We start from the raw sequence: 11,295 nt of genomic DNA, 5'->3' as shown, positions 1-11,295 counted from the left end.
ATGCATGACTAGATATTTATTCAGTAGAGTGAACTTTACAAGGAAACGAATGAACCATGGAGAATAATGGGCGAAGCAGTTAGAGGTTCGCAAGGACAACGCCAGGTCATGAATTGGCTCCAAAGTTGACATAGCTTTTTTTACAGAAGACTACTTCGTGCCAAAACGAAATGACTAACTGCCGTTCCTTTAGATATATAAAATGTAAAGTTTGAAAAAAAAATATTGTTTTTGTGATGAAATGTTTTGACTAGAGAGAACAATTTCAGAAGAAGGGAATAAATAACATTAGCATAATTAGATGGCCACAATAAAAAAAATTAGACGAAAAGGCCAAATACACTAAAATTGAACAAAATATGGGCGAATGCCATATTTATGGCAAGTTAGATGTAGTGGGTTCGTTGTGTTCTGCTTGCCAATTTAATTTGGAATGTGAAAAGAAACGTGTGTAAACGCAAAAATGTAGCTACAATATAAGTAGAATACATTTACAGGTATAACAAAGGTGCAAAATCCAAAAAAAAGGTCCGTTGTCTAATGGTTGCTCTCTATTCAGTTTGCAAGATATCCATCAAAGCTCGAAATAAGACTAAACCACATGTTGATTATATCGCATAACCTTAGATTAGAAACATTTCTGTTCTTAACAATTTTGTTTTCAAGAAACCTATGATTTTTTTAAATGAAAAAAAGGACAGAGAAATGGCTTCAAATCTCTTTTAGAAGTGGTGATTAAACTAATAAGATTTAAATTTGATGAATACACTTTTTGTAACAATTGAAACGAAACTTGAAGAAACACCAACAATTAACCAACCCTTTTCACTGAGAGTTCAGACTGTTACTACTTAAATCATGTGTTTACATAAAGACGATTTTCGGATATTCCGCCGTTGCAGGGGATGGAATTTCCGGTAAAAATTAAATATAAATTGATTATAGTAATAATATGTTTCCATATTGGAACGGTTTCGGCAAGCGTAAAACGCCTAACCTTGTATCTTTAAACATTTTCTAGCTCGTTAAGAGAATTTTGAGTCATCGCTAGGCTTAGGATGGGATAAATTCGGCGGTTTTCAGACGTTTGATCTTGGGATTAAAACTGGGATTCGTCTTACCATTCGTTGAGCTCAAGTTCTCGGACCGAGTTGACGTCGGGGATGAATGGTTTGAGCGTTTCTGGATGCGTTTCGAAAAGTTTCAGGAAAGTGACCACGCCGACGGACTCGATATTGGATTGAAGGTCCACCCAACAACTCCGAAGACAAGACTTTTGTTCTGGAGACAGTTGCCACTCAGCCTGAAAGACGACAAACCCAGAAAAATGAAATCCCTGGGGCTTTCCTTACTTCAAAGGGTCTTAGCACACCTACTGTACGTTCATTACAGTGCCGTGCTCTGGTCTAGAAAGTGGGTCTCTGTATGTACTGTGCTACATACACACTAACAGTACGTACTCGTATGCACATACACGAAATGGAATGGGAAATGGTGTTTTTTTTTTCTATCGTAGATCCAATCAGCTAGATTCTAGAAGGCCCATATGGGCTCTAAAAGCAATCATTCAGACTTGGTCTTTATGATTGCATCGTCTTTGGAAGCGTCCTTTCCGACCTTCATATGACTGACTGACTGGGGAAGGTGTTTTCTGGCTCTAGAGAGCGTTTTTCTAGCATGATAAACCCAATATAATCTGGGACTTACAACCGTTTGACCACCTTTAGCAAGTCATGGTATTGATATTGGAGTAATGCTGGTCACTCTTTTTTGGACCATTTTGTTAATCAACTCAAGGGAGGGACCGCCCAATCAATAAATCAAGGAAGGCCTATGACAAGAATTGATGAGTCATATGTTCGGGTGTACTGACATGAAAAGAAACCCATTTCGGTTCCCATTTCAAGCAAGTTTTCGATTAGACCAGTGTCACACTCTCCTTAAAGTAACTGATCCAGGTTGCTCCAAAGGCTATTTGGTCCATTTATCATGATGCCAATCACAACAAAATCAAAAAATCCTGCCCTTCTTTTGACCTTTAGTATAGTACAATACAATGGTTTAGTGCTTGCGTCATGTTTAGAGTTCCAAGGGAAGCTTTTCGCCGCATCGACGTCAGAAAACGAGCCCACAGGGATTGGAAATGAGCTTGGAGATGCAGACAGAGATGTTGTTCCCAATTCTGTTCTTCAACTGCTCAAGAATTGTTTTTATCGCTTTGTTTTGATTCAGACCAAGGACATTGAAACAAGTGGACCGATCTTGCCCTGATGCTCTCGGTCCCAATTGTGAGTGGATGCACGTGGAAGAAATTGGGAACACAGTCCACATGTGGAGTAGTCCACAGATTGAGTAGCATGCTTAAGTGCCAAGGACTTACGTGGTTATTGGAAAGGGCCACTGTCACCAACTCTTCATCCTCTTTGGAGAAGCTGTTCATTATTGATCCACGGAAGTTGGAACCTGGAACGAATCAAATGAGGGCTGGATTTTGAACAAGTGTCCGTCCAAATCGAAACCAAGTGATCTCCGCCACATTCACACACTCTAATGACGATCAATCAAAATCTGGAACTGGATCTCAATCCGACAGCGGAAAAAACTGAGGGGGCCAAATTAGAGTTGTCAAAGCAAAGCAACCACGCATGGCAATGACAGTTGTGCGGGAAGAGTGTACACTGCGAATGAAGCTTCCATCTGTCTATCCATCCATCTATCCATTCATTGACTCACTCGACAATTCGTCCAGGCTGTTAACCCGGCTGTGGAATGGCTTCATTACGTGTAACCAAGGCCACTTTGTCCATGAGGGCTTCAGCGTGGTTTGGTTTGGCTACAAAATGATGGCCGGAAGGTCATGCTTCATTTCGGCGCAATTAGATTCACGGGATTCAAACATTCCTTATGACTAGAGACCGGATTTGAAAGGGTTTGAAAAACAGACAAATTTCCGCTTTCACCCGTTTTGAGGCTAAAACAATCGTTAGTTTGGCTGATTTTGGAGGACAATTATTTGAAAAAAGGCAAAAATCGGTCTTATATGCTAGCTGATAAGGAATGATAACTATAAAACTGCAATTGTACTACTTAAATTAATCCATTACTGCTCCATATTTTATCATCAACCAGCAATACACCAAATTTCATCAATTTCAAATTCTGTCAGTATTTGTGACCCATTGACGACAACTAAATGCACGAAGGAGACATTCAGACACTCGCTGCGTGTGCTTTATACAGTTCAAGTCATAAACGTTCCATGTCAATGGTGAAATGAGAGATGCCTACGTACAGTACTTAAGTACATGTATGGCATGTTAAAGCGAGAATCGTGCATGGGTATTTTTGGGCGCTGACTTTGATTCCAGGGAAATGTCAGTACGTTATAACTGGCTGAAGTTCCACACTTAAAGCCAGCTTTTATCACGGAGTATGACTCCTACAATGTGACTTGGGCCAGTGTTAGCTCAAAAACCTGGAGGCCATAATATATAATTCTGATGTGTCTCGGGTAGCGTTGGTTATTTTCTTTTGTTGTTGACCCCTTTTCCTACTCTTTAGACTTCCTTTGAGTGGCCTTTGGGTTCATTCAACTACATAATGAAATTCAAAATGTTATCCTTGTTCTGCAAGGAAACAACCAGAGACATAAGTCATTTTTTTCTCTACACACTTGAGCAAAAACCAAACTGGCATTTAAAGGGTCAATTGCTCCTTGCTTCTAGTCCCATTGAGGATTAAAGAACGCATTCTGGTCGGACGATCTACGCTAATTCTGAGCATGCTGAGTAAGGCAGACAATAACAAAACCTATTTTCATGGTTAATGTGTTTAGGAAACGTTCAAAAAGGAAAATTTGATCAATATACTCAAAATTAGGCCCCGCCTTTTTTCAATTTTCCTTGTCCATTAAAGCCGTTTTCATGTGACAGATTTAAACTCTATGAAACGCAAAGGAAACTAAAACCACCACTGTTAGAGATGCTATTACAAGACTATCTGTTCATGAGTGGCTGGAAAGTAAGTTTCAGTCATTGTTGAAGAGAAAGCAGATTTCGACAAATGGAAAAATGGAATTAGCTTTTAATCGTTTCAAGTCAAGATTATTCCTTGAAAACTGTTGTCCCAAAAGAAAAGTGTAAATTCAATGGCTATTACTCTTTTTGAGTGAAGTTTATGCAAGTTTGAGTTGTAAGAAAAGGTAAACTCATCAAAGGTGCCCTGACCATATCAACTTTTTCAAGTTTCATCTAATATACTTGATGCGACGAAAACAACTGCCATTGAATAAATAGCTATTCTTAACGTCAAGAAAACATTAGTTACAATATCCTGGAGAAAAATTAAACCACTCCGCTGAATTTTGACCATAAAAACCCGCTTCTGGAGGTTTAACAAATACCTTTCCTATGGAAGGTGCGGCACGTATGATGGTTTTTCCTTAAATGATAATGCGAGAGGATTGTTCTCACAGAGTCACTAAATGACAGATGGACCACATCGTTTCATCGAGCACCCTTGGTAACTCGTGCACTGATTTGGGCTTAATTGATTAGTCAACAACAACATACTCTATGGAAACAAAAAACAAGTACAAAATTGGCCATGATATCTTGGGTGGAACACGATACAGTTAATCGACTCAAAAATAAGTTTAGCCATTATCTATTGAAAAAAAAGCAATATCAAGTTTGTCCTTTTATTGGACTTTGATTTCAACCCAAGCGAAAAGCTCTCGGATGAATGAATTGTTTTTTTTTCTGGCATAAAATGGGGGAAGATATCGGAACGAAGTTTTTAAATCACTCTAGAAAGTACAACGTTTCTCATTGATGAATTTCAGTTTTTTAAAAAGAGTTTCTTGATGGAGAAATATCCACACTTCACAAGAATGATCAGAACGTTTTAACATAATGAGGATATCATAATTCAAAAACAAGTCAACAAATTTTATCAAGACTCAAATTCAAGCATTACCCTTTCAATTTTAACAAAAAGTCATGGACACCAGACATATTGAGCGGAGGAACCAAAGAGTTAAAATTTTCAAATCAATTTTATCCCATACCCGAACCCAACATCTTAGTCCTTGAATCCCGTCGCCTCCAAGGAATATCCCTTAATCAATCTCCCGAGCTAAGCATGGCTTTTTGATTATACCTTTGGCATTTGAGCTTTCATTGGCAAATTGGTTGCTTTCCACGAATCCCTTGGATCCACTGCGATTTTTTTTCTTGGCTGGCGCCGAGTGAGCGTTCCCCATTGTGACGAGATCAAAATGCAAATGATCCCAAAAAGCGGCTGGGTGATCCTTGAGTCAAAAGGGGAAAATGTTCAAGATTCATAAGTCTCTTCGAGTGAATTTCCAAGAACTCTTCTAGACGGCGTTATGGAGCGGAGCCAGAGATCTTCTAATCATAGAGTGAGCGCTCGATCATCCATAGAGTCATTTCACCGACCTGGTTTCAGAGGTTGCCAGGGCTAGTCAGTCAAACTCACTCGCTCCACTCAGAGTGCCAAGAAAATGATTCTTTGCAGATGTGACCTCTCTTTTAGAATAGAGCTCCTCAAAGCCTCGAGCTAAGGCCTAGTCGTGGTCTTTGGTCCTTTAAAAGCCTCACGAGATAACGGAGAGAAACCCACTCCAATGATAGATGACTGAAGGGAGCGATAAAATGTCACGGAGGAGGAGTCTCCTTCTCATCCACTTGGTTGAAGAATTGAGAATGAACCAACTCCTCTTCCAGTGGAATAGCACCGCCGCACACAACTCATCGCACCAACTCTTGGAACCCTGACAAGACTGAGCTTGCACTGGATTCGTTCCACTCGTGGAACACGGACTCGACGAGAGGGGACAGGAAGGAGTTACGATGCACCACAATGCGTGGCGGGCAAATATTGGAACGAATCACCTGAAAGAAATGGAAGACGTTGTAGATTACGAGAAGAGACAGGAAGTGGCCACAGGGAATAAGGGACATGATCCACAACGGGTAAGAAGCCACTAACAAGCCAGCGAGCATTTTTTTATGAAGGAGATGCCAGCATTGAATTTTTCAATCGCAGTCTCAATTTTTCGTCCATAGATGGAAGCAAAATAATTTCATTGATATGATAAAGGTTGCACGACAAGCCAAAACCCAAAAAGGTTGTAGTGAGTTTACTACAGGGGACAGGACATGTAATGAGAATGAATAAAAATGGTTTATTATGGCAAAAGACGCTTTAGTCACAGCAACCAGTGGGTACTTCCTCATTTTGCTAGAAGCAGAGTCACTGCTACCATCTTACGTTTTGCTGAGATAAGTGGGGGCAAGTACGTATGCTCTTTTGTTAAGATTTGTTTCATCAACATTATCATTTCAGATTTTCACCCACACTCTATTGCTTACAATTTTATCTTTTTCCCCCAAAAAGTTGTTTCTCTTTAATGGACCCTCCATGAAACATTGAAAGCAATTTTTGGTCATCATCGTATCCTCATATTTGAGTCTTTCAAACCAAACTTTATGTAGATCAAAATGATAGTGAGTTTCAAACACATAGATATGAATTCCTAGCTTATACTTCCTCTCAATACCTCAAATGTGCCATTCATTGTTTCTTACAAACTACACATAGAGCCTAAACATTCCCTTCTATTTGTTGAAATGACCAATCACATTCTTCAAAAGACACCATCACAAGGCTAACATCGTGTCATTTCAGTCTGCTACAATTTGTTGACATGATCCACCTTAAACATTGAAAGATTCAACTTCACAGCCAGTTTCAAGTTTATATTGCGCCACCCTGAAAAATCACATGAGTGATCACACACTCTTGTGAGTCCAACTATTTGTGGTTGTTCAAGAGCACAATTGAATATCTCAATACTTTGATTGAGTGAATTGTATGTAAAACGAAATATCATAAATAATCTTCCTTAACCAATTCTTTTGTGATCTATTGATTAACATGATTACGGATCGCCCTTCTTTGGACTCAACTTGCAGAAAAGCTATGTCTTTGCACCACCCCAAAGAGGTAATTGTACATATAGCAGTGTGTCCTTTTACGATATGAAGGAGCCAAAAGGCAGTTCGCGGTCGAAAGCATGGAACCTCATTTATTTTGGGTCGGCCATAACAATGCACAAAGCAACTCCCCCAAAAAGACGACCTCTTTCATCTCCCAGTTCGCCCATTCAGATGTTAAGACCCATTTCGCTCTACAAATCGAGGGTTATTCACTCTCTTGAAGCCACATGCGCTGGAGAACCTACTTAATATAAAAAATCTCCCTCAAAAGTAGACTTCATGACGTCAATATGTGATTCAAATAGACTGAATAATCAACTTTTGCGGTGGAATGAACTCGGAACTTAAGTAAACAATTGGATTATCAAATCACAGGTTTGGAGGCTTTTAATGAGAAGATGAAAATTGTGAAATTTCTTGAGGATGGTAGATCAATGTATATTGTTGGCTAAAAGTTAGAGTACAAACATTGTTATATCTTTCACGTTATCACCAATTTGGATCCTTCTCTTCAATTGACTATTTACAGGGATTTGTAGCCATTTTCTGCCTGTAATTTTGTGCATCATTTCCTTCAAGAATTGGTACATAACTTTTGCCTGATAAAACTTCTTGATATCGATGCTTTGAACAAAGGGGTTGAGTCTTCATTTTTTTTTTTCAACTTTCCTGACAAGGCAAAGCAAACCATTCCGTGTCACAAAAGACGACAATTTGTCCTTTCCAGCTTTCCAAAAGGTTAGTATGCTTCCTGCAGTTACTTCAATCTAGCATTTCGCACCACGTGCTTCAAATATTTCATTAACAATCTTTATTCGTTAACAATGATTTGGTAAGAAATAGTTCCACACAGGTGTTTCTTAAAGCCTAAGTCTTCCATCTGTTGCCGAGAGCTCACAACCTTTTACACAATGTATAGCTTCCTAATTAGTAGCCTTAAGCTGAATAGTCCTGGTATAAGTCGTTTGTTGCCTCCTGTGCATTTATATGAGTTTCACTGAAATTCGTATTTCCAGTCAGAAATTGAAGATGATCCATTAGAGTTCGAGCCAAGCTAAAGAAAGTGCACATGTCAACAATGAATAACTGGGGAAATCTATTTGCTTTGTTTGGGGCGGAAAGAGCATTGCAAGAAAGTATTTGAGCATAGCACGACATACATGCACAAGTCTTGTCCACGGCCTTAATCGAATAATCACTCGACAGCTAACGGCAATCGGCCCAACCCAAAAATTCTTGGCCAGGATTTCCTGTTATGGCCTCAATCAATTCCATGCAACCTTGAAAACTTCTTCAAACGTATGTCGTAGGTAGTTTTCCCAAACACAAACTTCTTTGCTCCTCCTTGGCTCGGCTAAAAGCTGTCAGAAAAAAGTGCAATCCCGAAATCAGCTCGAACAAGACGCAGAAACGTCTTGAAATGTGGCTTTCCAGAAGCAAAAATCGACCAATATCATTACCAAAGAGTACAAAACGGTCTGGTTTCATGTTAAATAAATGATAGTAACGAATGACCCTGGTGAAGCCTCATCCTAAACAGACGTTGAGTTGTATTCCATTACCATCTAAAATGGCCATTCAGGGGGCTGGAGACCATGCAGGGGCTTAAGATATTGTTAGCGAAGCCTGTTCTAAGAGAAACTTCAACATATGAGAACTTCTTTCTGTTAGATGGATAATCGGATGAGTAAAAGTCATGCGAAAATGGACCCCAGCAAAAAGTCATCGCTAGGAAACAAATCCTCACAGATGCATTCGTTTTTTCACGACTGTCAAGGAATGTTAAAAAGCAATGCACCGAAAGGCTGAGTTTTAACCAGCAAAAAAAACTCGTCATTATAGATTTGTGAACCACTGACGTCATTGAGCTGCTTGTTGACAACTCATGAATGAGACAAATGCTGCTGTTGGCCCCCAAGCGGCTAACCAATGAACTAAATTATTCATGCACCTTGCGGTACTAAATAAGCTCTGATGTGAAAAGTGGTTGAGCAAAGACTTACGATTTGAATTTGTGCTTGTTTGTGCGTTGGCTGCATACATATTTATAAGGAACGCAAGAGACCCAAAAGTTATTTTTAACATTAAACGGCGGTTCAACAAGGATGTTACAAGTGAGCAGCTGAATATGATTGATTAGTGACAGAGGGAAAGCCTCGTGACTAAGGACCTAAAGTAGAATACATCAAATTTTTCAAGTTGAATCTCATGTCAAATGCTAGGAGCAACGAGGGCAGCTAAAAGAAAGGTTTTGAGGAAATGCTCTTTTTCCATAGTGCTTGTCCGCTTTGGATTCGGTAATCATAAGCGAAAGAGAGATATCTTTCATTCCATAATTACTCATTTTAGGCTGAACACAATCGATCCAAGTTTCCGGTAATTGGATGGATTCTAAAATCGCTCTCAGTCACCAACAAAAGACACAAACAAAACTGTGTCAGCATCATCATCATGCATCATGAAATCATGTATTACAACGCACATCCAATATACTTGCTTCTTGCAATATAGATTTGTTATAAATAGCCTCATTTACCTACATTAGAGTAGAGCACCAAGTATCATAAGGGAAAATCAATTATGAAGTGACGATGCAACAATACACTTTGTGGGAACAACAACACGTCAGCACAAATTTAATTTGATTCTCAAATTCAACTTTCTTCGGCTTCTAAATAATGACAAACCACCTTCGTTCCTCATACAACTCGGGTCATTCTCACTATCCTATCTATCCTCAAAATCCTGCATTGATCAAGAAAAAAATTCTTGACCAGTTTTCCAGGTTAAGTTTAAGACATTCAAGTTATCGTAGATCGCACATTTAGATGAAGTTCGGTTTGTGAAGTTTAGTTTGAAAAGTTCAGTTGCATAACATTTGCGTGGACAATCAACAATAAGATTGTCAAAGTGGTTTCCTCATCAATCTTCCTTGGAAAACGACTTGTTGGCTTGTTGCGCCTTCTGAAGAAGAAGGAAATTGTGCACTAGTAGATGCATGTACGTGGCAGGGTTGTGAACGATTTTTAAAAATCTGGCTCGAGTCACAAAATTATTTTTGACAACAATGGAAACACTAGGAGTCGAATTCTACGTGCCTTACCGAGCTAGAAAGAAATAAAAATGAATCGCGAGCCTTCATATCAAAAAAATCAATTCTAGCTCTTCATTTTTCGTAATGAAAGCTCCCAAAGCCGAGGAAGTTAATTTTATCTAAAACTTGTGAGTTTCTTGGCGTGCTCACGTGCATCATAACTTTCGCTTGTTTTGGGATGCCCAAATTTGAACCACCTTAATAGACTGTTCTTTAAGTTTTTAACATCAAATGAAGATTTGTGGGGAAACTGCGAGTCTTCTCGAGGACTCGTCACATCCCTAGCTGTAGCATGCACCATATGTACATATCTATTATGCATATCTATCATTTCCATGGCGCTCCATCACTCGTTTTACACATCAGGCTAATGTCTTTGTAGATTGGACACCTGAATATAGACTACACATTTCCCAGACAATGAATGTCTTACAATGCTTACATACTTACAATCGTGCATAAAATGGCTAAACTACACCAAAAAGATCTCGTTCGCTTTTAATGTTTCAAATTTTGACAAATACAAAAATTGTTTCTTCATTACTCAAACCAATATTCAGACACAAATGTCTACGTGCAAGCCAGCTAGCTATTTCTCATTGTGCAATGTCAATACTGTAAGCAGGCAAACTTTTCCAGAAATCACATTAAGTTTCAAATTTGACAATTGGAAAGCTTAAAGCCTAGAGAGAAACGCATTTGGAAAAATTGTCCAAGAAATATCAGCTTGGCTGAGGTGAAATAATTTATTTCAGATGATCGATACAAAATGTGATTATACATTCATTGCAAATTATTAGTCTTGTGCCTCAGAACGGTCCAAGCAATTGCACGTTTTAAAAGACCACGTGGCACCCTCAAAAAAACCATTTCCTTATTTGATTAAATCAATGCCTAAATGCTCAATTCTACAAGATAATTGTATGGTAAGCATTTTCCGTTAGATAACCTGGCAGGCTCACCACGTCTGTTTGTTGGTGAAACTGGCTTTTCAAAGGCATCTTGCCAAATCTCACCAGAAATGTTCCATTTGAGTTCATATCAAGATGCAAATCAGGCCATTCTTATGGGGAAAAAAACTACTTCAATTCAAATTTTCCTTTTCAATTGGGTTTCATCTCACTCAAATGAGGGTTCTTTGACTTTTCTCGTTGTGCCTTTCAATTTCCTTTCTTTCCC

The 11,295-nt window shown here is 38.9% G+C and overlaps 1 protein-coding gene across 1 annotated transcript in view; it reads right to left on the bottom strand.

The window, feature by feature from the left end:
• Nucleotides 1-1,121: 1,121 nt before the first annotated feature.
• The window catches only part of LOC131877230 (neuroglobin-like), a gene marked incomplete at its 3' end in the record, with an annotated part of 16,886 nt that continues 6,712 nt past the window's right edge, over nt 1,122-11,295 (bottom strand). Inside the window, 3 exon segments of the mRNA XM_059222845.1 lie at nt 1,122-1,303; nt 2,381-2,463; nt 5,161-5,915. Coding sequence (XP_059078828.1) covers nt 1,122-1,303; nt 2,381-2,463; nt 5,161-5,263 — 368 coding nt within the window.

The sequence above is a fragment of the Tigriopus californicus genome, chromosome 2 (genome assembly GCF_007210705.1).
Source record: "Tigriopus californicus strain San Diego chromosome 2, Tcal_SD_v2.1, whole genome shotgun sequence".
Taxonomy (NCBI): Eukaryota; Metazoa; Arthropoda; class Copepoda; order Harpacticoida; family Harpacticidae; genus Tigriopus; species Tigriopus californicus.
Note: the sequence above shows the minus strand (reverse complement) of the source record. Positions and strands in the feature narration are given on the sequence as shown.